Source organism: Leishmania panamensis (genome assembly GCF_000755165.1).
Source record: "Leishmania panamensis strain MHOM/PA/94/PSC-1 chromosome 27 sequence".
NCBI classification, from domain to species: Eukaryota; Euglenozoa; class Kinetoplastea; order Trypanosomatida; family Trypanosomatidae; genus Leishmania; species Leishmania panamensis.
The window spans coordinates 675,644-702,203 of record NC_025873.1 but is presented as its reverse complement, the minus strand read 5'-3'; the positions used below and the strand labels follow the sequence as shown (position 1 = coordinate 702,203).

At 58.6% G+C, this 26,560-nt stretch overlaps 4 protein-coding genes across 4 annotated transcripts, besides 1 other annotated feature; 1 reads left to right on the top strand and 3 right to left on the bottom strand.

The window, feature by feature from the left end:
* Positions 1 to 552: 552 nt before the first annotated feature.
* LPMP_271730 (dynein heavy chain, putative) lies at positions 553 to 13,962 on the top strand (the record flags this gene model as incomplete). Its single annotated transcript, XM_010701957.1, has 1 exon — positions 553 to 13,962. The coding sequence occupies one exon, from the start codon at positions 553 to 555 to the stop codon at positions 13,960 to 13,962; it is 13,410 nt and encodes a 4,469-aa protein (XP_010700259.1).
* A 2,644-nt stretch (positions 13,963 to 16,606) lies between these two features.
* On the bottom strand, positions 16,607 to 17,626 carry LPMP_271720 (hypothetical protein; the record flags this gene model as incomplete). The annotated part of the gene is made up of 1 exon (XM_010701956.1): positions 16,607 to 17,626. The coding sequence occupies one exon, from the start codon at positions 17,624 to 17,626 to the stop codon at positions 16,607 to 16,609; it is 1,020 nt and encodes a 339-aa protein (XP_010700258.1).
* Positions 17,627 to 18,991: 1,365 nt separating this feature from the next.
* Positions 18,992 to 19,383: a repeat region.
* A 2,344-nt stretch (positions 19,384 to 21,727) lies between these two features.
* Positions 21,728 to 23,089, bottom strand: LPMP_271710 (eukaryotic translation release factor, putative; the record flags this gene model as incomplete). The annotated part of the gene is made up of 1 exon (XM_010701955.1): positions 21,728 to 23,089. The coding sequence occupies one exon, from the start codon at positions 23,087 to 23,089 to the stop codon at positions 21,728 to 21,730; it is 1,362 nt and encodes a 453-aa protein (XP_010700257.1).
* Positions 23,090 to 23,958: 869 nt separating this feature from the next.
* LPMP_271700 (hypothetical protein) lies at positions 23,959 to 26,025 on the bottom strand (the record flags this gene model as incomplete). Its single annotated transcript, XM_010701954.1, has 1 exon — positions 23,959 to 26,025. One exon carries the CDS (start codon positions 26,023 to 26,025, stop codon positions 23,959 to 23,961), a length of 2,067 nt encoding a protein of 688 aa, XP_010700256.1.
* Positions 26,026 to 26,560: the final 535 nt, after the last annotated feature.

Genomic DNA, 26,560 nt, shown 5'->3' with positions numbered 1-26,560 from the left:
TCTTTCTTTCACTCGCTCTGCGTTATCCTGTATCGTTACTGTTGTTACGATCTCTTGCTGCGTGAGGTGGGACACTGTGGTAGCCGCGCTTCGCGTGCGTCTTCCTCTGTTCCTTAGACAAACTCATATATGCACGCTCTGGCTTTATATTGGCGCTCTCTGCACAGATACACCTGCAGCCACGCACGGCCACCGCAGATATTCTTCTGTGCTTTGACGGGTGGAAGGTGAGACGGCATCGCAGTTTTGTGTCACAGAAGACAACGTTATAAACTTTCCGCCGCTATCGCCTTCTCTCTTCGTTCCGCCTCTTTCTTACAGACGCGTTGGCTGTGCAGTGTGGCGTAGGAGAGCCGGAAAAGAGTTGCTCGTGTGCCGCCCGCTCATTTCTTGCGCTTTCCTCCACCGTCTGCGACTCTTCTCGTTCATGTTTGAGTATTTCTGGTTTCTTCTGTTTCTCTTCGTCTGTGCTGTGCTGACCACGGGCGATCGTGCAACACGAGACATACATACAGCCAAACCCAAACTATCAACTGCACCCCCGATACGCACATGTCGGGCCTTGTCTCCGTAGAGTCGCAGCTGGTCAGCACCGCGCAGCGCCACTTCCACATCCGTTGTGGCCATGTACAGTCTCGGCGCGGTGACGGTTGGTTGCTGCTCTCTTTCGCACCTTTTGGGGCCGATACCAGGCTTGAGCTTGAGGTACAGGCACTATGCAGCGCGCTTGTGCGCGATGTCACTGGCAACGGTGCTGGCTCTGTGCGGCTCACCAACGAGGATGAGGAAACGCATTTTGGGAAGTTGGCAGACAAAAGCCTCTCCTTCACAAAGCTGCTGCGCAAATCGGGTGTGTCGCTGGGCGCAGGTAGTGAGCCGAAGAAGGGCGATGACAGTGCGGGTGTGGATGAGCTGCCAAAGGCACCTGGAGTGGTGGAGATGGTGGAAATGCTCTACCACGATGTGGTGGCAGAGTCTAAGCACGGCGCCCGTGCCATTGTGCAGTTCCCTTTTCTCCTGTGTCCCCAGGGGACCCGCTGCGACGTTGTTCTGCAAGGCGAGATCTGCGTAAAGGCGTTTTCACGGACTGCCTCGGCCGTTGTAGCAGAGAAGGAGGTCGTCGCTCCGACTGCTGCGGTGACCACTACCATCGACGACGATACGGACGACGAAGCGGAGCCGTTTGGCGATGCTGCTGACGGTGCACAGGCACCCCGTCGCTCCCGCGCTTCGAAAGTGGAAGCCGAGGCGACTGCCACAACGCCAAGTCCCACCGTTCACAGTGGGACTTGCCGCAGCCTGAATGACTCGATGCTGCAGAGCTCATACAGCGTTGCGAAGCTGCCGGAGGGGGAGCTAGCAAAGGTGTGGATTGACACCCGTGCATGGGCACAGGCACTCGCGTCGAACGCCAGCGCCTCTGTCGAGGCCGAGCTACCGCCTGCGTGGCGTTCTAAAGCCTTCAGTCTTGCTGAGGCTCCCGAGGTGCTGGGCATAGTGCACCGTACGTTGGCCCACTACTGGAACGAAAAACACACCACAAACACCGACCGTGTCAAATCCACCACGCTGTCACTGCTGAGCATCGTCTCAGGTGACTTGCGGGAGTACCTGCGTGGCAAGGTGGAACTCTACGGCTCTGACTGGCAAGCACCATGGCGGATGCCTGCCGAGGAGTTGAGCAGCGCTGTTGACCTGTGCAAGCAGTGGAACAGGATGGTGGTGCAGTTGGTGCGACAGGACTGGGTCGGCTGGGAGAGCGGCATGTTCCACGACGAGAGCTTCGACGTCTTCGCGCAGCGCCTTCACACGGTGCTGCGGGTTCGTGAGACGTTTGCGAGCGTGCAAAAATTGAACCAGACAACTCCGCCCGCTCTGCATCCGGAGCACATCTTTGCGGGATTGAATGCTCTCGACATGCGCGGTGTGGCAGACACAGTGTGGGAGTCGCGTGTCGCGCAGTTCGAGAAGGAGTTTTCTTTCGCCGAGCCCGGCCTGCGGAGCTGCGTGAAGCAGCTCTTCCAATCCCCAGTGTCGGATGTGCAGTTGCGCTTTCTGCAGCAGCACAGAGCGCTGCTGCGTCGGAGTGGGGTGCGCAGCGCTGTGACCCGTGAGATGGATGGCGTTGCCGCTCACCTTTTCGAGCACCTGGATCGCGTGTACGCGCGTTTTGAGAATAACAGCCGACGTGCAACGACGCCGCTTCAGAAGCTGCGTGCTGCGAAAGGGTGCGTAGCGGAGTGCGTGATGGTGCCTGAGGAGGCCGCCAAGGTGTTTGGCACCACCGATGCGCTCACGGAGAAGGTGACGGCCCACGCGCACGAGCTAATCCACAAGGCAGCTCAGGAGGAGGCGGTCATCATGAAGGATTGGTGTGCGTCGGTGGAGTCGACCGCCAAGAAGATGCTCGAGCTTCCAGATGCCGTTGTGGTGTCCACGATCGGGGATCTGCAGCAACAGCAACAGCACCCGTACTTGCTGATGTGCACAGTGCACATGTCACTGCGCAAGTTCATGCAAGAGGTGCGCAACGTGCGGGCGTGGCTGAGCGATGCCGAGATGCGACACGGCCAAGAACAATACGGTCGTGGCAGCGGCGATCGCCGAAACAGCGCGTCGCAAGATGTGTCCGCAGCGGCGGCGTCGCAGCTCTGGCGACTAAGCAGCAGCGCCGAGAGCACGATTTGCGCCTGTGAGCACCTCTGCACAGCTGCACTGCGCACACAGAAATGTGTTGCGAACCACAACACCGTTATCGCACAGATTCTCCCGTGCACACGCCGGATGCTCGCCCCCGCCATCGAGAAGAGTATGCTACAGGTGCTGTATGCCGACACCGCAAAGAGGGCCGTGGCTGTCGCAAATTACCAAGAGCTCGAAGGCGTCAACATGCGCTTCCAGAACACAATCGAGGCCCTCAGCAACGCCAACCGCCAGGTCCGCCGCTTTCACGAGGAGTTCGGCCAACACGTCATTGCCCTCATGGACGTGGACCTTACTTCGCACATGGAGCAGTGGCGCATCACTGTCGACGACCTTCGCAGCAAGATGGAGGACTTCCTCGCGAGGCAGCACCTGTCTGACCACGAGGACTGGCGCCGGCATTGGGATGGACAGATCTACAAGGCTCTTGAGTACCAGTATAGGCGCGGCTTGGAGAGATTGCACGAGGAGATGACGGAGTTCAAGGTAGAGTTGGTACTGAGGCAAGGCACTGTGCACTTCAAGCCCAGCTTCGAGGCCATCCGCGAGGCCTACTACGTCAAGCTGCGTGAGTTCGTCAGCGTGCCGCTGCGCTTCCGCGGGTTGCAGCCTAAGCGGCAAGACGCAAATACGCCGTATGAACTATACCCCTTGATGCCGCTCACCAACAACGACCGCATTGTCACGGTGCACGCCAAGGCCATCGAACTCTTCGCAAAGCTCAATCGAGTTCGAAAAGCGTTTCGTTCGCACATCATTGTCGGTCTTTGCGGCATCCACGGCTCGCCTGATCTGGATTCGATTGCAGATGCATGGATGGAAAAGTTGGCCGGACAGATCAGCCAGGGCTTTCGCACTGTGGAGGAGCACCGGGAGAAGATGGGCAAGATCGAGAACGTCATGAAGATCGACTGTTTCGCTATTAGCACGGTTCCGGTGCGGGCGAGCATCGAGGAGCATCTGCATCGCCTGGAGGAGGCCCTACTGAACGGCATGCGCCGCCACATTCAGACCTCGCTGAATGACATCGACGAGTTTGTGCTGCGCGTGTCGAACATCGTGGAGCGGCAGCCAACAACGATGGACGAGGTCGGAGAGGCCAATAAGCGCTACAAGGAATCACTGGAGCAAATCAGTATCTACGAGAGGAAGTTGGATGCGGTACTGGAGCAGAATAAGGAGCTGCGCAACCATGTCGGCGCCTTCATCGACGTAGGCGCCACCCGAGCCCGCTGGGACCACCTGAAGGACGCGATGGCGTCCCACACAAAGGTGATGGAGGCTGCGGTGCTGAAGATGCGGGTTTCGCTCAACAGCCTTATCCAGCGCTTCCTAAAGGATGTGGAGCGCTTCGCTGACGGGTGGAAGCGGCAGAGAGCGCAGCTAATGCGCGCCTTTGCGGCCAAAGAAACAAAGACCATACGCACAGTGCTGCTGTCCCTCAAGGATCAGCTGCATGACCTGGCTGACCTCGAATCCCAGGCGAAGGAACTGGAGTCCAAGTGCGAGTTCTTTGGGCAGGTGAAGCCAGTTTTTGGAGTGCTGTGGGACACAAAGAAAGATGTGCAGGCGATGAGCGCCACGTGGGCGCTGTACGACGCTTTTGAGGAGGAGCTCGGGAAGCTACGCGCCGAGGACTGGCTCACGTTCCGCGCGCACACGTGTCAGTTCGAGGACTTCTGCAAGGCGTGGCGATCGAAGCTCAACAAAGCAGTGGCAGAGGGCAGCGACGCGACCGCGAAGGGCGAGGCCGGGGAAGACAAGAAGAGGAAGTCGAACAAGGACGGCGGCGGCGACACTACGAGCGCAGCCTACAACACCAACGACCCCATTGCGGCCTACCTACTGAATATGGTGACGGAGTGGGGGAATGTGGTGCCGCTGCTGAAGTTTGTGCGTGGAGAGGGATGGATGACGGAGCACTGGAACGAAATGTTTAGGCTCCTCAACATTCCAAAGGAGACGACCAGCACGAGCCTTACCTTTGGCTTGATTCTCGACCACCACCTCGAGCTGCTGGCGAAGGAGGGGGAGCTGAAGCACCTGCACGCCCGCGCGCACGGCGAGATCCAGCTGCGGGAGGCGCTGCAGGACATGCGCAGGTGGGCCCTGGAGGCTGATTTTAGCCTCACGGCGCCTACAGAGAGCGCCAGCAAGGTGCGCCTCATTACGGACTGGAAGGAGATGATGACGCAGGTGACCGACAACCAGGCCCTCGTAAACTCGCTCAAGGACAGCCCATTCTTTGCGCACTTTGCCGACGAGGCGGCCGGATGGGAATCGAAGTTAATTTCTCTCTCGCAGAGTCTCACGCTCCTGAACCACATTCAGCGTCGGTGGGCGTATCTAGAGCCGATCTTTGCCCGCGGCGCGTTACCACATGAGCAGGCCCGCTTCAAGCGCGTGGACAAGGAGTTTATCGGCATCTTGCGCGAGATTGAGGCGGATCCGCGCGTCATGTCTCTGGCAAACCAAACAGATGTGAATGAGAGGCTGAAGGGCATCCTCGAGCAGGTTGAGCGATGCCAAAAGTCACTCATCGAATTTCTGGAGGCGAAGCGTAACAAGTTGCCGCGCTTCTACTTTATCAGTGACGAGGACATGCTCGAGATGCTCGGCCACAGCCAGAGCCCATCTGTGATTCAGGTGCACCTCAAAAAGCTCTTTATGGGTATTCACTCCGTCACATTCAGCAGCGACAACGCCAGTATCACACACATGATTAGCGCCGACGGAGAGAAGGTGGCGCTGCGCAGGCCAGTGGTGATTACGTCCAGCGATGTGGAGGACTGGCTGCTGGCACTGGATGCGAGCATGAAGGAGACACTGCACGAACTTCTCATCAGTTGCGTCAAGCAGCCAGACGCCACTACAAAGGAGAGCATTATCGACTACCCATCACAAATTCTTCAGGTGGCGCAAGGCGTACACTTCGCCCGGGAAGCCGAGGAGGCAATCATTGCGCAGTCCCTCAACCAGCTACTCATATCGCTCCGTCAGCGGCTCGACCGACTCACCTCCATTACGCCAGAGCTGGACGCATTGCACGTGCTGAAGGTGAAGGCGCTTATATTCGATACAATTCACAACATCGAGGTTGTCGAGCTCCTCCTGAAGCGCAACGTCTGCAGCGTCGACCAGTGGTGGTGGAAGAAGCAGCTGCGCTACCGCATGTCCACGGATGACACACACTACTGCACCGTCCACATGGCTGACACCCAGTTTGAGTACGCGTACGAGTACCAAGGCAACGCGGCGAAGCTGGTGCACACACCGCTGACGGACCGCTGCTACCTCGTTCTCACCAAAGGGATGGACCTTGGCTACGGTGGCAACCCATACGGGCCTGCGGGTACCGGCAAGACAGAGTCTGTGAAGGCACTCGGCTCGGCAATGGGCCGCCAGGTGCTTGTCTTCAACTGCGACGAGGGCATCGACTTCAAAGCGATGGGGCGAATCTTTGTCGGCATTGTCAAGTGTGGCGCATGGGGATGCTTCGACGAATTCAACCGGCTGAAAATCGATCAGCTTTCCGCTATTTCACAGATGATTCAGGTCATTCAGCAGGCCCTCAAGAACAGAGAGTCAAACTGTATGCTACTGAACAATGAAATCACGGTGAATGCTAATGCTGGCATCTTCGTGACGCTAAATCCTGCTGGCAAGGGCTACGGCGGTCGCACGCAACTACCGGACAACCTGAAGCAGCTCTTCCGCGAGGTGGCGATGAGCGTGCCTGACAACGAGCTCATCACGTCGACAGTGCTCTTCTCGGAGGGGTTTACGCATGCACGAGCGTTGGCAAAGAGCATTGTCGCACTCTACCGCCTCTGTGGGCAGCTGATGAGTCGGCAGCAGCACTACGACTGGGGCTTGCGTCCTCTGAAGGCCGTCCTGCGACTGGGCGGTACGTTGTTGCAGCGCTGGAAAAAGGAGCATGCCGGCGCCGCAGCATCTCAAAAAGCGGAGGAGGAGCTAGTGCTACAGTCACTGAACATTAACACCCTCAGCAAGCTCACTTTTGGCGACGCGCGCGTCTTTCAAGGGCTACTGCGCGACATCTTCCCTGGCGCGGAGTCGCGGGACATTACTTACAACGAGCTGGAGGTGGCAGTGGCGAGCGCGGTCAAGGATATGGGCCTGCAACCGATTCCCGCACAGCAGAGGAAGGTGCTCCAGCTGTACGAGGCGCTGCAACAGCGCACAGGTGTGGTGCTGGTGGGCCCCAGTGGCAGCGGCAAGAGTACTCTGCTCAGCATTCTCCGCAAGGCTCTGCAGACGATGAACATTACAGTCCCCATGCACGTCATGAACCCCAAGGCGATGCCGCGGCGTCGCTTGCTCGGCTACATGGACGCTGACACACGGGAGTGGTACGATGGTGTTCTGACAGTGGCAGCGCGCGACGTCGTGAAGCAGTCGAAGGAGGCGCGGCCGTGGGTGCTGTGCGATGGCGACATCGACCCGGAGTGGATCGAGTCTCTCAACTCGGTGTTGGATGATAACAAGCTGCTGACGATGCCGAACGGTGTGCGTATCCAGTTTGGGGCGAATGTAAACTTTATTTTCGAGACGCACAGCCTCGAGTACGCGTCACCGGCGACAGTGTCGCGCATGGGTGTACTCTTCTTCTCTGAGAAGGACGTGCAGCTGGAGGCGGTGGTGGAGTCTGGCATGGCGTTCAAGTCGCTGGAGACGGGGAATGTGGTGCGGCCACTCATCCTCAAGTATGTCTTCGCCGCCATCGACGAGGCACAGCGACTGAACGACTTCTCTGTTACCACGACGCGCATGGGTCTGCTGCAGACATGCCTGCTGCACGTGATGCTCACCAAGAATGCGCAGGAGTTTGCGTACTCTCTGGTGCGCGGCTTGTGTGCGTGCCTGAATGCTGGCGGAGCGGCGAAGCTGGCGAGCTGGATCTACACCACCATGGGGCAGAAGCCTTGTTCCGACAGCCGCCCGTTTGACTCATACTGGGACGACAAGCTCGGGCGCGCCGTGGAGTTTACGGCTGACCTCTCGACCCCAGTGGCCCCGGCCGACCTGCTGGCGGGCCGCCCACCGGTGGTGCAGACGGTGGAGGTAAAGCGACTCATCTCTACGCTGCAACCGCTCTTGGAGGATCGCAGCTGCAAGGCGTTCTTTGTTGTCGGGCCGGAGGGGTGTGGGAAGGGTTCGTTGCTCGACTACGTCTTCTCCACCCGGCCGACATTGCGCACGACGACGATCAACTGCAGCGCGCAGACAAACTCCACGCACGTCATTCAGAAGATCGAGCAAGCGTGCGTGCTGGCAAACACGAATGCCGGGCCCGTGTACCGTCCGCGCGAGGGGGAGCGGCTCGTCATCATTCTCAAGAACGTAAATCTCCCAAAGGCGGATAAGTACGGCACCGTAGAGCTGCACTCCTTTCTGCAGCAGCTCATCTTGTACAACGGCTTCTATAACCAGGACCTCGAGTGGGTGGGGGTCGACCGCGTGCAGATCGTCGCCAGCATGAACCCCACTCCATCGGCCGGTCGCTACCCGGTCACACCACGGCTGCTGGCGCTCGCCAGCATCGTGACAGTATCCTACCCGTCCAGAACGAGTCTCGTGCAGGTGTACACCACGTACTGGGCGGCGCTGTTGCGGCAGACAAACATTGGCCAAGGTAAAGACTACGAGAAGGGAGCGCTGCTCGCGCAGTTCATGCTGCATGTGTACGACAAGGTGCGTCACCAGTTCGAGGGTGAGGAGTATATGCACTTCTCTTTCAGCCCCCGCCATCTCACCAAATGGATCACCAACGTGCTCCTCTACCACATCGACACCCGCACCACGCTGCCGGCGGTGCTCGCCTACGAGGCCAGCCGCATCTTTACGGATTGCCTTCCGCGCGCCGAGGACCGTCGGCAGGCGCTGCGGACCTTCTCGGAGCAGCTCGCCATGATTGGCTACGCGATGCCGGCAAAGGAGGAGCGCTTCACCACAATGTTCGTCACGTGGTTCGACCAGGAGAACGGTGCTGCCGACGTTGCCGCGGCCGGCGAGCAGGCGCCAATGGCGACAGCCGCTGACGGTGACGAGGAAGGGAACACTGACAATGGCGCGAGAGCCAGCAGAGGCGGCGAGGCGGAGGGCGCTTCCGCCGCCGCAGCGACGGGCCCACGCGCAGTGCTCAAACTGGTGCAGAGGAAGTACGACGACGTGCGGGACGAGGTGGAGCATGGATTGCTGCGGTACAGCCGCGAGTTCAAGGAGCTCCACGTTCCTCTCATCCCGGAGATCTTGTGCTGGGTGACCTACGTCGACCGGGTGCTGACTCGCCCAGGCGGCCACCTCCTCTTGGTTGGTAGTACCGGCGTCGGACGGCGCAACGCCGTGCTTCTCGCGGCGTATCAGCAACGGCGTGAGGTGGTATCGCTCAACATGACGCAGGACTACCATCTCAAGCACTTCCGACTTGACCTCCGCGGCTTCATCCAGCGCGCCACGGTGCAAAATACGCCTCTGGTCCTCCTCATCGAGGACCACCACATCGTTAATGCGACTTTTCTGGAGTATGTGAACAGCCTGCTGAGCAGCGGCGAGGTACCGGGGCTGTTCTCGCAGGAGGAGATGGAAACGATGTTCTCCGCGATGCGCGACGATGCGGCCAACGATGGGCACATGGGGGCAATTTACGCCTACTTTGTGGAGAGGCTGCAACGCAACCTGCGCATTGCCCTCATCATGGACCACCGCCACGAGCTCTTTTTGATTCGCCTGCATTCCAACCCAGCCCTCATGAGCAAGTGTGAGCTGCTGTGGATGGGGACGTGGAGTGGCGACATGACCAAAACGATCTGCAAGACATATCTGGCGGACGAAATCGCTGCACTCGAGGCAAACCCGGCGAACAAAGGCTTCCACGTGCACCGCGAGGTCAACGCCATTCACGAAGGCATGGGCGACCGCTCCACACCGCACGATGTCCAGGTGGTGCTCAACACATTCCGCGCCATCCTGGGCCGGAAGAGCAGCACCAGCAAGAAGAAGATGGAGCGGCTGGAGGCGGGCTTAGCGAAGCTGAAGGAGGCGGAGGAAAGCGTTGAGAAGGTAAAGAGGGACGTCGCGGAGAAGAAGAAGGATGTGGAGCGGATGCAGAAGGCGGCGGACAAGGCGCTGAACGAGATCCAGTCCAGCATGGAGGAGTCCCAGGAGCAGCGCGACGAGGCGGCAATCCTTCAGGAGCAGCTCAAGGAAGAGCAGACGTGCATTGCGAAGAGCCGTGGACAGGTAGAGGAGGAGCTTGGTGGCATTAAGCCGATGATGGAAGCCGCACGCGACGCTGTCAGCTCCATCCGCAGCGAGCAGCTCAGCGAGATCCGCTCCTTGCCATCTCCGCCAGAGGCGATCCGCGTCGTTCTCGAGGGCGTTCTAGCGCTGCTTGGTGTGAATGACGTCTCGTGGCAGTCGATGCGACAGTTCCTTGGTGAGCGTGGTGCAAAGCAGCGTATTCTTGACTTCGAGGTCAGGAGCGTGACCCCCGACATCCGCCACCGTGTGGAGAAGCTGCTACGCGACCGCGCCTCCTTCTTCAAGCCTGAAGTCATTCAGCGCGCCTCGGTGGCGGCGGCACCGATAGCAGAGTGGGTCAAGGCGATGCTGGAGTACTCCAGCATCATGGAGCGCATCTCACCTCTGACAGAGCAGCTGGAGAAGCTCGAGACGAACCAGAAAGATGGCGCCGCCAAGCTCGAACACCTCCAGAAAAGGCTCAAGAAAATCGACGCCAAGGTGAAGGAGCTGCGCGAGGGCTTCTCTGAGAAGTGTAAGGAGGCAGAGCGACTGAGGGGTAAGCTGCAAGCTGCTGAGGAGGAACTGGGGAGGGCGAAGGACCTACTGGACAAGCTGAGTGGCGAGAAGGATCGGTGGGCCACCGAGGCAGCCGCGATCCGGGAGGCGAACAACACAATGCCGAAGCGTGCCCTCGTCGCCGCCGCCTTCCTGACTTACCTAGGCCAGGAAACAGAGGACGGCCGGCGCCGCTTTCTCAAAACGTGGTGCGACCGACTGGGCTTTCCGGAGGTTCTCGAGGTGACTTACTTCCTGCGAACCGAGGGAGATCTTCTTCAGTACAAGTCCGAGGGTCTGTCGACGGATGGACTCAGCCTGCAAAATGCGGTGGTCATGCTGGACACGGAGCAGACGCCGCTCGTCATCGACCCGGCGAACAAGGTGGTTGAGTGGATGCGGGAGCACCTGAGGAGGGCGAACACCGTTGTCGAAACGATTTCACTGCATGACGGGCGCTTCACACACACGCTCGAGCTTGCCATCCGCTTCGGGAAGACGCTGATCGTGACGGAGGTGGCTGACATCGCGCCTCTGCTCTACACCGTCTTGCGCCGCGACCTCATCTCTGCTGGCGCGAAGCGAGTGGTGCAGGTGGGCAACAAGACAGTGGAGTGGAACGACAGCTTCCGAATTATGCTCTTCTCGCGGCAGTCGGGGCTGCGACTGTCCCCCGGAGCCGCGGCCCTGGTGACGGAGGTGAACTTCTCCGTTACGAGTCTCGGCCTCGAGGGCCAGCTCCTCGGCGTCACGCTGCAACGAGAGCGGCCGGAGCTGGAAAAGCAGAAAGTGGAGCTTCTCGAAAACGAGGAGAGTTTGCAGCTGCAACTCAGCAAGCTGGAGGAGCGTCTTCTCAGTGACCTTGCCGAGTCGCAGGGAAACCTGCTTGAGAATGCGAAGCTCATTACATCCCTCAACGAGGTCAAAATGCAGGCCTATAACATCCAGCGGTCCCTCGCACGCTCGCACGTGCTACAGGTGGAGCTGGATGAGAAGCGCGAGGTGTACCGCCCCTTCGCGCATCATGGAGCTCTCCTCTTCTTCCTCATTCGCGACATGGAGGTGCTCAACCACATGTACCAGTACGGTATCAGCGACTACATTGCCCTCTTCACGCAGACGCTCAAGACGTACCAGGGCGACGACGAGGCAGGGGCGAAGGTGCAGGAGCTGATCGCGAGCTTTACCAAGGCTTGTTTTCACAACGTGGCGCGCGGCCTCCTCAAGAAGGACCGCATCGCCTTCGGGCTTCACGTTCTGCACGGTCTGTGGCCAGCCGAGTATCCGCAGGATTTGTGGGGCGCTCTGGTGGGGACCATCACCAACGTGAAGGCGGTCTCAGACTCGCCGTTGCCGCAGTGGGCGCCGCTATCAAGCAAGATCAAGTATGCCAGCATCCTCTCCAGCGCAGCTGGGCAGTCACTGGCGGAGAAGTGGCAGGTCGGCGACCCTAATCGGTGGGCCGCTGTCATGAACCACACCACACCAGAGAGCGAGTTGGTGCCGCCTGCCACGAACAGCAACAGGGATGGCAGCGTGGTCGTCTCGGACATGGAGAAGCTGCTGTGGATTAACACATTCCGCCCGGACCGCGCGTCTGCCACCGCGCTGCAGATCATCCTGAGTAAGCTGGGGCTGACTTCGCTGGCGCCCGTTATGTCCCTCGAGAAGACAATCCTCACCAGCAGCCCTACCACCCCGGTGCTGCTGATCACCTCGAGCGGCGCCGACCCGAGTATGGAGATACAGGATGTGGCGACGCACCTCGTGGGCAAGGAGCGCTTTGTGGAGCTTGCTCTTGGTGGTGGCCAGACAGACAACGCGCTGCAGCAGGTGCGGCGCTGTGCCGTGCAGGGCGACTGGCTACTGCTCAAGAATCTCCACCTCGTTCTGGACTGGGCCTCGGTGCTTGAAAATGAGCTGTGCTCGATGCCTCCGCCGAGCACGGACTTCCGCCTCATCATTACCACCGAGCAGCACGACCTCTTCCCCAGCGTACTACTGCGCATGTCGAACAAGGTCGCCGTGGAGGCGCCGCCAGGGGTGAAGCAGAACCTGTTGCGCACCTATAGCCTCTGGGACTCAGCGTTTCTCGCGGCACAGTCTCAGGCCGGCGCACGGCTGCTCTTTGGACTCGCCTGGCTTCACGCTGTGATGCAGGAGCGCCGAACATATGTGCCGCAGGGCTGGTCCAAGTACTATGAGTTCTCGCCGGCTGACTTGAAGGCGGCGACAGATGTCTTGACAAGCCTCGCTAAGCAGCCGCAGCTTGACTGGGTGACGCTCACTGGCTTCCTCGAAAGTTGCCTCTACGGCGGCCGCCTCGAGAACGCGGTAGATGAGAAGGTGCTGGAGCTCCTCATTCAGACGTACTTCAACGAGGACGTGCTGCTCAAGGACAAGTCGCCAGTCTTTCCCGGCGTGACGGCAGCGAACGCAGGCAGCCTTGACAGGATGGTAGCGATGCTGCAGGCAAGCATGCCCGACGTCGATCCGCCGGCGCTGCTGTGCATGTGCGACAACGCGGACCGCACCGTGCAGGAGGACGTGGCGCACGCCACGTGCGAGTCGCTCCGTGAGCTCTGCACGAAAGAGACCACGGAGCAGACGAGCGGCGAGAAGTGGCGAGAGCGGCTGAGGCCCGCGCTAGAGGTGTGGAAGGGCAGCGGCATCGCTGCAAACGGGCTTCCGCAGACGATGTCGAGCCACACGAGTGACCCGGAGCCGATGGAGGTCTTCTTCATCAGTGAGCTGAACTTGATCGCCGCCCTGATCAAGGACCTGTCGGTCTTCTTCGACACGTTGCACAGCGTGGCGGAGGGAGTCCTCATCCCGGACAGTGCGCTGCGCGCGGAGGCGACGGAGCTGATGAATGGCCGTATGCCGAGCCGCTGGCTGGATCGCATGGATGGACCACAGGAGGCAAAGATGTGGCTCGCGCTGCTGTGGCGCAAGTACAACACGACGCGCGCTAGCGTGAAGGTGCCGTTCAGCACATCGGTGACGTACGACCTCTCGTCCCTATTGCGGCCGCAGACCTTTTTCAACGCCCTGCGGCAACACACGGCGCGGGCGACAAAGGCGCCCCTCGCGGATCTTGTCTTGGTGGCCACTATGGACAACGTGGTGCACGGGGGCGTCACAGTCAAGGTGGCGGCGAAGAGTCTGGTGATGCAGGGCGCAGCGGTCGCGGGCGACGGCTGCCTCGCGGCTGTGCAGGCCAACTCGCCGTCCTCCGTGCAGCTCAGTATGGACATCACAGCCAGCTGGGTGCCCGCAGGCAAGGTGAAGCACTCCAGTCAAAGCGCTGCCATTCCCGTCTACGCGGATGCAGAGCGCCGGACGATGATATTCCCTCTGCGTGTGAGGTGCGCCGGCGAGGCAGAGGCAACCAAGACGGCGCTGAACGGTGTTGCGTGCTACTTGGTGAATATGTAGAGCTGCGCTTCATCCGTGTCTTCCTTGCTGTGACGCGCGCTTAGCGGCGACAGCGCAGATGGGTGGGAGAAGTTCAGACTTCTTTCGGTTCTTGTCCTCGCTCCTTCTGTTCACGTCTTCTTTCCCGCACACGTTTGCTAGAGGACGTTGTGAGTTGGCGGCACCGCGCACGTATCGCGCTGGTGGCGAGAGGGTGGTGTGCGGCGTGCACACACTGGTGTATGTGCTCGTGCGTGCTTGAATTTTGGGTGCCTTCTCAATGCTCTTCTCTCCCTATTGCTGCGCATCGCTGTGAAAGGCGTACGACGAGTCCGCTGATGCGCGCCCGCTCGCCCCTTTTTGATTTTGGTTTGCTCCTCTTGATAGAATGTCCCATAAGGAGTTGTAGGACCAGCGACGTGCTGGCGCCTGTTGCCCATCTTTTAACCATTGCAGAGGGCCTTCAAGAGCTCTGTGTCTCTCCTCTTACCACCCCCACCCTCAATAAGGTGGAAAGGGTACACCGCCAGCACCACACGAGATGTGTGGTAGAGCACCAACGCTGCTATTCTCGCGCGGCGGTGGCGGGGCTGTGCGTGCGGCGCGCTGCCGTGTGCGGGGGGCTCCTCGTTTGGCTGCCGGCCGGGGGCCCCATCCCCTCCTGACAACTTTCGCCCGCCCGCCCCTTTTCGGCGCTGGCCGCTTGCGTTAGGCGTAGCGCCTCCCTCTTTTGTTTTCCGGCCGCGCGGAGGGGGGTTGGGGCCGTGCCCAGCCCGGCCCCCTCCGGACCGCCGCAGGCCCAAAACGAAATCCGCGGCAAGCCACCGCCGCCCCCCAAAACCCCCCCGCCCGCGCCCGATAAGCGGCGCGCCCCCCCACCCGTCACCGGGGCTGCTCGGGGGGTGGGGCGGCCAACGAAACACTGGAAGAGTCAAGGCCGAGAGGGGAAGGTACAGGGATGAGGAGAAAGTGGCGTGGATAGTTTAGGTCACATGGTAGTAGTGTTCATAGACATCGACTCGGGGCAACATTGCAGAAGAGGGGCAGCAGGTGCAGCTCAACGGATTGGAATCGTTGTGTGTGGGGGGCGGGGTAAATGGCAAGTCCTGACTTGGATGCTTCTGTGATATCATTGGCGCCAGAGCTCCCTCCCCCCACAATGGAGGCGCCCACCCATATTCGCTTCTCGATACGCTACGATTGCATTGTTTGGTCGCTCTTTGTTTTTTTTTTCCGTGGTGCCTATACATTCATAGCTACATTGCACTTACGCGTGTACCCGCGTACAAGAGAAGGCATTGAATCTGCGCGCATATCCCTGCGTAGAAGGGAGGAGCGTGGGTAGGGAGGGGGGTGCCGAAAAGAGAGGACGAAATGCAGTAGACTCATGACAACGCCAAGCCTGACGCTTGTTCACGAGGAGAGAACAAGAGTTACGCGTGCACGTGACTGCACTACTGCTTTCTCACTTGTCTGGGTGTACTTGTACGCGAGTACTAGCCGGTGCCAGCCGCTCGTTCTTCACCTCGACAAAATGATCAGAATGAGGGGAATAAATGAGGAAGAAAAAAAGGATAACATCACTGTAGTGGTAGTAGTGAATGAGGAGAGAAGCCGGTGTGTTGATGTGCGCCAGTATCGGTGGTTGTGTTGGTTTCCCATGAGCTGCTCGCCCCTGCGGCGCACCATGCCAGCTCCAACAACGACACAAGAGCAGTCATACCGCGATATGAAAGAATCCCCCTCCCCCCTCCCCCGACACCCAAAGAGAAAAAGGCTCAAAGTTCTGCTCTTTCCTTTGCTCGTTTTCCTTCCTCTTCCTCCTCATGCGTTGCTTGCTTGCTTTCGTTTGTTCTGCACCAAAGTTTGGTGGGGGTGGCTACATACACATGAGCAAACCGCAACGGCAAAAGAGAGAGTCACACCACTATCATACCTTAAAAAAAGGAGGGGGGGGGGGGGCGTCGGCGTCGGCGTCGGCGAGTTGGGGAAGGTGGAGGGGGGTGGGGAGAGAAGGGGGGGGGGCAAGTTCTTCGCGCGGTCTCTACCGGTCCTCTTCATCGCAAAGACGCTTCGTTGTGCCCCTCCAAAGCCTCAGCAAAGAGCAACTTCCTCGGCGGTAAAGCACACCGACGCCTTTGCTCCGTGAAGGATTGCAGGTGAGATGAACGAGCAAAAAGGCGAGCGAGAAAAACGTGCAAAATGAAAGTGGTCGGAAGAAGAGGAAAATCGAGTCGACAAAAGTTGAGTGGGGTGGGGGGAGAAACCATCCAAAACCCGGATGAGCCACATCGATGCTTTTCATGCACATTGTAACCGTTGAGGGGAACAGCACGGGGCATCCTTTTGAGGAAATACCTACGCACACAAGCACGAACACCTCCCCCCCTCGTGTGCACCATCGTCCCCGTGGCGTTTGCGCGCTTGTGCAAAGACCCATGGAGGAGACCGGTGCCGGACAAGTAAGTGATCTACTAGAGAGAAAAAATGGGGAGCAGCAGAAAGGGGGAGTACCACTGAGGCGGCGGTATTTTGCATTAAATAACGCCCATGTTTCTCCTCTCTTCACTCGCTCGCTTTCTATCCGCTCCCCGATCCACCACTGCCATAGGATAGAGTTACAACTTGCACTCACGGACACGCAGGCATTGGCGCGCACGCCCAACTACTCGTGGTCGTTCACCTTGATGAGCGGGTTCGCGGTATCGGCGTTGCCGTGAGTTGCGTTGTCGTACTGCTCCTTCAGTATGGAGTTCTCACCGCTGTCGTGCATCAGCGGCGCAGAGTCGGCGTTGGGGTAGCAGTTGGCGCTCTCAGGATCCAGCTGTGAATCCTTCTTTGGGTAGAGGTCGTCGTCGACGGACGGCAAGTTGGGGTGAGTGTTGTTCAATGCAGCGTCGCTTCCGGCCTGGTACGGATGCAGCGTCTCGCTCTTGCGCTGTGAGCGCCGCGTCATCGACTCGGCTTCAGCCTTTTCCTTCAGCTGGTCCATTCTGTCGTTTGCAAACGTGGTGCAGCCGTCTTGGTCCAAGTCAGTTCGGTAGCCGTTCATGGTTACCTCCAGCTGGCCGCAGAAGGCGGCCGTGCAGTGGAGGTAGTTGTTGAGGGACTCCAGCAGAACAGACTTGGTTGTTGCCTGCAGTGCCTTCACTTCCTCGCCAAAGGCCTCGCGGCTTGTATCGTACGATTCCTTCATCTTATCGCGCTTCTCGAGCGTCTTCTTGTAGTTCTTGCTCTCCGACAGGGGCTTGCTCTTCTTTGCGTACGACTTCTCGGTCTTTTCCAGCTCGTAGCGGACGGTGTCGTACTCCTTCTGCTTCACCTTTAGACTCTTGAGTGACTTGGCCGCCTTCTTCAGGCTTACCTTCACCGGCTCCATCACGGAGATCGTGCCCGAGTGGATCTCGCGGTTGAACGTCTCGATGCCACCTTTGTCCTTGAGGTCGCGCATCCCGTCGCGAAATTCGTCGACCAGCTTGCGGACCTCATTCCCGCATTCCTGAGCGACGTTGCCGTACACTTGCCCTACCTGGTCAAACGCGGTGAGGAGGTTTCGGTACGAGTTCATGGTGGTCGTGAGGGAGTCGCTGAAGTTCTTCATGCACTTGTCCAAGTCCTCTAGGTAGAGGGCACGGGTGTTCATGTCGGTGTCCACCGTCGCGGGGACGCTGGCGCAGAGTGGCATGACTGCTGTTTGGCGGTGGGTGGAGAGAGAAAGGCTCTACTGAGACCAAAGAAAACTGAAAGGAAGACCACAAAGAAAACGAAAAACGTTGATTAGAGTGCGAAGTGGAAGCACTGCGGTGACAGCGTGCAGGTCAGGACTGACTATGTAGGAGGGGGGAGGAAGGGGGGGACTTTTTTCTACTTACTGCAGCGCTGGTCTAACGCACGCAGTATACAAGACCAAGACGACTGAATAGTTCAAGACTGGACGAAAGCGAAATGGGCGAACAAGTGAGGGTGAGAAAAACGAAGAAAAACAAAGACAAGTGGGCAATGAGAACCAAAATAAGGGGGGGGGAGGAGGAGGAGGGAGGCGGGTTTTTTTAATATTCAGAAGGGCTGTTGTCTGCTTTGTATGTCGGTGCGGAAGAGCAACAAACGAGAGGAGGGCTGCGATGTCCGCACGTGCAGTTGATGTGGATGAGAAGGGAGGGAGTTAAGGGTGGAGGAGGCACACCGGCGCGCGCTCTTTGCGCCTCCCTGCACATGGGATTGCGACGACGTGACGGCCAGTCCAAAGGGCACACGGAAACTAAAGCTTCTCGTTCTCCACCCACAACGACAGAGACAGGCAACAACAACACGGCATCGTGTCACTGCGCCTGCTGTTGGGCGTGTGCCGGTCTGCAGCCCTTTTCTCGCCGTCTTGGTTGATTAGTGTCCACTATTTCTTCCCGTTTGACTTAGTTGCGCGGAGACGCGCTCGAATGACAAAACACACAAGTGAGCGACTATTTGTGCTCGAAGCAGAAGACCGACAGGCCATGCAGCACAGAGGGAGAAGAGAGAGAGGGGAGGCACTGACACGATACACCAAAGAAGGGCAAGCGAAAGAAGAACAAAAATGTAAAAGCAGAGCCGAAGGCGTTGGGATGTAACGAGCAAAGGTGCCTAAGCTTCCACGTGGGCCTCGGTGCGCGCGCAGGCATTTGCGTGAGTAAATGCGGTCATGCTTCCGCCAACGAATCACAAAGCGGTTCCTTCCAATGCGCCTGTGCTTCAGTGGCGGGAGCGACAGGCATACACACACCCACCCACACCCATGCACCAAGTGCAAAGGCCCACCCTCACCCACAGTTCCATCCTCAGTTCCTCTGTCTGTGTCTCGACAACCGTACTGCGGTAAAGATGATGCGAGGCTGAAATAGAGCTAAAGAAATGGAAGACACGAGGGCGGCACCAACGAAAAAGAAAAACGAAGAACAAATTCCGTTGCGTGTTTTAAGATGTCTTCACCGTCACGCTGAGCCACACACAACTCAGGAGGGAGGGAGGGGGGCAGGAGGAGACATTCTCTTTTTCTTCTGCCTTTTCAAAGCCCATTTTCTCTGCCAAAGAGCACAAAGTCGAAATTTCCACTCGACCTTCACCCTACCACAACGGGCCCCATCCGCATGGCGCGAAGCAGTCCTGGACACACACGCGTTGCAGTAATGTGCCGACTCGGCCATCCGTGCAGTGCCCCTAAGGCAAACTCCACCCGCCCTCCGCTTTGCTGGTCGTCCCACGCCCCCCCCCTCCACACCAGTGGTGATGCGTCACACTGGCCTCCCTGCGACCCAGATGCTTGACCCTGCCACCACCAGAGGGGTGGTCCGGCATTGGCAGGGGTGGAGGGGGTGGGTGGGGGCTGCCTGGCTTCTCCCCACACCGCAGCGCGGCGGTACTGGACCCTGAGACGCCACGCACTGAGGTGTTCACAGTTGACCATCAGGGGTGGGGAGACACACACACACACACACACACACACACGGGTGCAAAGAAGAAAAAAACAAGAGACGAATGTGACGTCTCTCTGTATTGCGATGGTCGAGGAAGGACGGTGTTTGGCCCCTACCTCTGTTTTCGCTATTGTTGTTGAGCGTTGTTTCGGTGGGACAGAGGGGGGGACAGGGTTGGCAAGGTGGCACTAGGAGCGGTACTGCCAGTCGGTGATGCTAGCGAAGGGCTATCATTTGCCTATGCTGAAGTGGTATCCGCAGCAGCAGCAGCACGCGTTCAACTACCTCGATAGCAGTGAGAAGGGGGGAATGAAAGAGAAAAGGCGACAACTAATTATGTGAACGAAGGGGAAGGAGGCATGCGCGTGGGACGGTGAAGAGGGAGGCGCTTCCACTGGTTCACGTGCTGACCTTTACTCAAGAGCAAAAGCAACGGGGTCTATTGGAGAAACGAGCCGCTTGGTGGCTTGCCAAAGTTGTCAGCCTCCGCTCCACCAAAGATCAGCCCAACAAGAGAGAGAGAGAGGAGAGCATCCCACAGCAGCTCAGAGATGTGCCTGCCCGAAGCCTCTACTCAGTACATCCGGTAGCGTAGTAGTAGTAGTAGAGAGAGGTGGGTTCACACTCGCGGCTGGAATGCGCAAAGATTGATGCGTGGGCGAGTCTGGGGTTGTATCGGTGACGTGGCAGGGGATGCCGTCTCGCGTAGCCGGGGGGAGTAGAAGGGCAATAAGGGGGACAGGGAAGACAGGATGAATACGACGGGGTAAGCGGGAGGTGGCGATGCAAGTCAACGTCCAAACAAAGGGGCAAACATGTAGTACACAAGACACTGAGATGGCAGCTGGGTAGAGCTGATGCCCACCGGAGTGGTTAAACAGTAATCCGGAGCACCAAGGGATCCGCCGCGTTGCGGGTACGCCAGGAGTGATGTATGCTGGCACCAAAGGCGAAGGGAGAAGAAAGCGAAAGAGCGGGAAAGGAAGCGAGGAGGGCGTAGTAGTGCAGCGCTAACAAAGAAATCGCCCCAAACGTCATTGCAGACTTTAACGGGGGCCGGAGAGACGCGCAGCCACGCATCGATTGCAGTGCAGCCGTTGCCGTCTTTGTGCTGCACGGTGGCCCTGACAAGGCTTTGCGGTGCCAGCGGCAGAGGAGAACGGATTGACCAATACCCAAGGAAACATTTTCACTTCGAAAGCGGAACAGGAGAACGGTAACAGGTCTGAAGTGACGGCCACATCTCCTATAATGTTGGCTCGGCACTTAGCTGACTGTTGATAGAGGTTTGAGGAATGAATCCACAGGCTCAGTAAGTTCGGACAACCGCACACGCGATGACGCACTCAAGTGGAGAGAATCGCGAAGGAAGAGAGAGGGCACGGAAAGGCAAAGCAAATCATACAGGAACCTAAACAAGGGGGGGGGGTATGCAGAGGAGGCACAGAACGCGGAAAGAGGGAAGGGCAGGGTACCCACCCACCCACCCACATACACACACAAATGTGTGTGTGTATAATTCGGCACCGACTCCTGCGCGTCAAGCGTCGCCTCTCCGCGAGGTTCACTCACCCTCTCTCTCCCACCCAATGTGCATCATTCACCTCAGTCGCTTTGCGTGATCCTCACTCGCCTGGGCTGTTTGCTGCTGCTCTCGTCGTCGACGTGCGGGGCGTAACCAACGTTAAATTACACTCTTTAGCTGCTTTTCCCTTTCTCTTCGTTTTACTCACCAACTTGAACTCGAAGAGTGCATATTGAGCGAGGCTGAAGAAAGGAGGGGAGGGGAGAGAGGTGGAGATGAAGAGCATAATGAACCGCGAGCGTGTGTTTGGGCGTCATCGCGTCTCCCCACGCTCTCTTCGTCACGGGCGCTTTGCTCCACTTCCTCCCCTCCTCCCTCGCTCCTTTCATTTCCCTTGGTGCTTTGTGCAACAGGGTGGCACATGGATGCAATCACAGCCAAAATGCATGTTAGATCACAAACACGTAGAAGTACACCGCCATCCGCGCTGATCTGCTGCCTCACACTCCATACTTAGGAACAAGTAAGACTCATCAGTGCGCACAGACACACGCAGACATGCAGTAGACAACGAAAAAAAAAAAGGACAGCGGCGCGGCACCGAGCGCGCTTGACGGGGTGCAGGCACAACGCCGGAGTAGGAAGGAATACGAGTCGAGTATGACTCATGCAGAGAGAGAGAGAGAGAGAACATTCAAGCGTCTGACCTTCGACCCTGCGACTCACCTACCCACTCACCCCTCGTCTGGTAGCGAACACCACTCATACTGGCGCGTCCATTCCTTCAGAGAGTAGACGAGGCAACGATTTAGGCTCACATGAAATCGTCGTCAAAGTCAAACTCGTCGTTGTTCGCGGCAATACGTTCATCTTCGCCCTCCTTTTTCTCGTGGTCTCGGAGAGCTATTACGTCCATCTTGTAGCGCAGAATGCCGCCAATGCCACCGAAGCCGCGCACGAGCTGTGTGCCTTCCTGGCTGCGGTCGCTGATGAGCTCTAGAGTGCAACCAAACTTTTGATAGTTTTGTGCAAGCCAGTCCACAAAGTTTTCCGACTCGATTTCGTTCTGCGTCTTGCCAGCTTCGTGGGCGTGGATGTTTTTCTTGCGTGCGTCCGCTTCGGTCAGCAGGTGGATTTCGGTCGCCTCGTCCTCAGCGCCCTTGTTCTTGATGATAACGTAGCGGTTCACATCGAGGTCCTCGAAACAGATGAGCGTCTCTACAGCACCCGCCTCCAGGCAGCGCATCGCGTCGTTTACACCGAAGCAGTACTGCTGCGTGTCCATCGCAATCTGGTCGAAGAACGTCTGCAGCAGCTTCTTCTCCTGCACCAGCTTAACGCCCGACAAGGCATCGGCGGAGAGGTCAATGGCCTGGTTCAGCCCCACGTCACCCGGGTGGGCAACATCGACGATCTTCACCACTACCTCCTTTAGGCGGGGGTCAAATAGGTCGGACTGGAAGAGCACCTCCTTGAAGTCGGCCGAACCCGCGAGCACGAGACCGCGCACGTTTGGGCGATCGTTCGTGATGAAGTAGCTGACCGCCGACTCGGCCACCTTGCGTACGTAGTTGTGGCGCCGCTCCATCCGTATACGCGCGAAACGGTTCTTACTCTGACCACCACGGCCGTGCTTCTTCGGTAGCTCCACCGTGAAGGAGCCGAGTTTCTCCTTGACATCGCCGCACACCGTCGCAAAGGTGCAGCCGCTACCGTCCATGATAATGAAGCCGAACTTGTCGTCCGACTCGAGCATTCGGCGCAGCTCTTCCGTGTGGAACTTGTTGTCGCACAGGTAAAGGCTGCGACTGACGGCCTTAAAGGGCTCAATGTCAAGCGTCAGCTTCTTCTCCTTGTTGTCGGCCGTCATCACGGTGCCAGAGTACAGCAGCAGGCCATTCGTCGGCACACGCGGAATCTGCTTGAGGCGTCCGAGGGCTGCCGTGATGGCGCTCTGCACGCTCAACTTGTTTGTGTGAGACTTGATGTTCGATGCCGTGCCATACTCATTGTTCAGCTTCGCCACCATGCCGGAAATCTGCTCCTTTGGTGTCATGTACACGCTGATCACGCTCGTCCCCATCCCACGCGCGGATTCGAGCATCTGAATGAGTTTCTTGACCTTGTACCGCTCAATGGTCTTCTCTGCATCTGTCAGCTCCTTCTCGCCGGACATTGTGTTTGGGGAGGGAGAGGGGTGGTGGGGTAGACGGCGTCGCTGGGTAGAGAAAGGGAGAATGACACGAGAGGGGAGCGACGGTGCTCCAGCGGAATCCCGCTATGCCTAAGAGGGAGAGAGGAGGGTAGAGCGTGGCCGCGCACCAACGCGCAGGAGAGGGCGAGGAGGGAGGAAAACAAAAATGAGTTGGTGCGTGGGGGACTTCACAGGAGAAGCGAACGAAAAGGGAAATGAAGCAGGTCACAGGGATGCGTTGAGGCGCACAGGTGTTTGTACGGGTGCGTTTGGTGAGGTGAGAGAAGGGAGATAGAGCAGGTCAGGAGGATGGGGAAGCAGAGGGTATTCAGAGGAGCACGGGGAAAGAGAGGAGGGGTGAAACACTCGCACTACATGCTGGCAACAGGAGGGGGGAATGAGTGAGCTGTGCGAGACCACACCCGCCTCAGACAGTCCCTTCCCCCGGTATTAAAGGAGTGAGACATAATCGTCAGGGGCTGAGAAGCAGAGCAACGGGAGAACCAGGGAGACGCCCTAACAGGGTGTAGACTCCAAACCGAAGTAAACAATGGTAATACACGCACAGCGTCCTGTACGGGGGAGGTGGAGGGGAGGGACCAGGGGCGCCAGCGTAGAAGCGGCAGTGTCCATGGAGGACACACACCGGCCGTCACAACACCAAGTTGAACGAGGGAGGTGGCCCAACGAACACCATTCCCTTCCTCAGAAAAAAAAAATAAGGAGGAAAAGAAAAGCGACACGAGGTCAATGGTCACCCACCCCCTCACATACCCCCCCCACCCACAGAGACAGTCTTGTGACTTCCAGTATGACACGCCGATGGACTTCATCTTTCCGAGATTTAGCGCTCAAGTGGAGGAAAAGAGCTTCGCGCTAGAGCTGATGTGCATGCTAAGCCACAGCGTGATCATGATACCAAAAGACAACCACAACAGGACCAGCGCCGACATTCCCCAGCTGTCGTCGGAGAGCCCTATCAAATCCAAGTACTGCTGTCCGGTGTAGCACAGTGAGGACGGGGTGAGAGCGGCACTGGCGCTACGGCTGATGTTGCTACTAGATTCCATGTGTGATCCCGGAGATGTGGCGTCGCAGCCGAAGGTGCGTCCACGCAGCTCTGTCGCCAGCAAGCCACCATAGCCGATACGGAGAATGGAGAGAAACTGAAAGAACCGCGGGATCGAAGTGAGGCTGATAAAAAAGCCGCTGGTAATGACGCAGTAACCGTAGTAGACGTGATTGAGTAGCAGCAGATAGTCGAAGCGTGGAAGCCAATACACCGCCACGAGTCCAAGACAGGCGTGTGTGAAACTGGTGAGCGCCATCATAATGCTGAGGGACACGACGGCGGCCTCCTGAAAAATGACAGCTGCGCAGCTGCAGCCGGCGAGAGCGAAGCACAGACGGGGTGCAACGAGACGCACAATCGTGGCCACAAAGTAGGGGGTGACGGAGATGTGCAGCGTATCCTTGAGCGACTGAAACGCACGCCAGTTTCGCAGCTCTGCCTTCAGAAAAATGGAGTTGATCTGAACAGAGCACGAGAGCAGCAGGAAGAGCACCCCACGCACGTTTTGCATGTCGCCCTGTCCCTCGCCGTCTGTGAGCGCCACGAGGATGCACACCAGCAGAATGACAACCAAGAGTCCCACCCACGGCACGAGCGCCGTCCTGCCCACCACGTTGCCGCGCAGCGCGTGCACCAGGAGGAGCCACTGCATGCGCAGGTAGTGGGGCGGGGCACGTGTTTCTTCGGGCAGCGTGGCAAAGGTGTTCGTCTCGATACGGGCGCGATGCGCCTGCAGGTCGTGCTGCAGCTGGAGATTGTACCGGCTGTTCCGGAACGACAAGAGCGCGCGCGTGATGGCAGCCGTATCCAGCTCCATCTGAGCCATGATATCGACCACGTCTTCACCAGGGACGCACAGGATGCCGAGGTCTTCCTGCAGGAAGGCCTCCACACCCTTCTTGTGGCCGGTGTAGAATGTCTTGCCATCCGCGCTCAGCAGCGTGAGGCCGTCGATGTGGTCGAAGAGTGTCCACGGAATCGTTGAGCCGCTCCACACGACGGTGCCGTTTGGGTTGCGGTGGTGCAGGCGATGGAGCATGCGAGCAAACAGCTGCAGATGGGCCAGTGAGAAGAGTGGGAGAGGGTCTTCAAGGAGCAGCACGATGGGCTCAGCCACGAGCTCCATGGCGAGCGCCAGCAGATACCGGCGCGCCGGACATAGCAGAGAGGCGCGAACGTGCAAGTAATCTGTCAGCAGCGCATCTGCCGCTGCTTTCCGAATCAGCTTCCTCTCTGTCCGTGCGTCCGCGTCGAACCGGAGTTGAATGGCGAAGAGCAGGTTTTCAGACACGGTAGCCTCCAGAATAATGCCGTCCAGCGAGGTCACGTATCCAACCTGGCGGCGGTAGCGGAGGGCTGTCGTCGGGTATGTGTTTGCCAGCGCCGCCCCTTCGGCATGGGCGACAGCGTCCACACCTGCCAACACCGCCAGTGCGCAGCGGCTGTACATTGAGCGGAGGGACGTGATGCAGTGCACCGAGCCTGGGGGGATACGCAGACTGCAGCTGTTAAGGTGTGTCACCATCTGGCGCCGCAGGCACCGACACCTCGGCCTGCAAAGCGACACACCATCCATGGAGAGTTCGATTCCACTACGGCGGTGGGTGGCACCCGGGCTGACTGCCGGCAGTTCCTGCAGGCCGCGTTCCGCGTTCGCGTCGGCGTACGTAGACCGCATCACCGTGTCGTTCAATGGGCGACACTTGGTAGTCAAGTCCGTCATGGATGCGGCCGACGAGAGGTGCTTCTCGGCTTCTCGCGGCGCCGATCGGAGCGCCGGTGGCAGGACTGTCGCGCGATTGCGTCGGGGTCCGCTATGTGAGCTAGTCATCTCCACATCTGACATTTGGACGTATGCAGATGCCCCGAGGCTGCGCCGGTGGGCCTGCCCCCCTCCCCCCGGTCCCCCAAGGCTCCTCGCAAACGGCGAACCTGTAGGCTGACGGCCCTCGAATAGATCCAGATCCTTCTCTACACGCCACAAGGAAGGGCGATTTGTGCTCTGCACCACCGCCAAGCTGTTCGCGACTGGTGGATGAAGAAAAGAGGGCGCCTCGAAAGCCCGCCACGGGGTTGGTGCCTGTAAGAGGGGTGTTCAGAGGTCCCGAGGCTACTACCAACCGAGACGGCCTCTCTGGCACACCGATCTGCCAAAGTGTTGTTCTACTTCGCAAGAGCAGAGCGCGCAAGCACCCTTGTCACCACAAACATGCCCGCACACAGTCGCGAACAAACACCGAGACACAGAGCAGTCGACCTGTAGTTACGCGAGCGCCTCCTTGTGTATAATATGTAGTGAGCTCTCGTGTGTTATGCCATCCTCTCTTCGCCTCGCGTCCTCCTCGGTTCGCTTCTGCGCCGCCTCTTATTTTGCCCCCCCC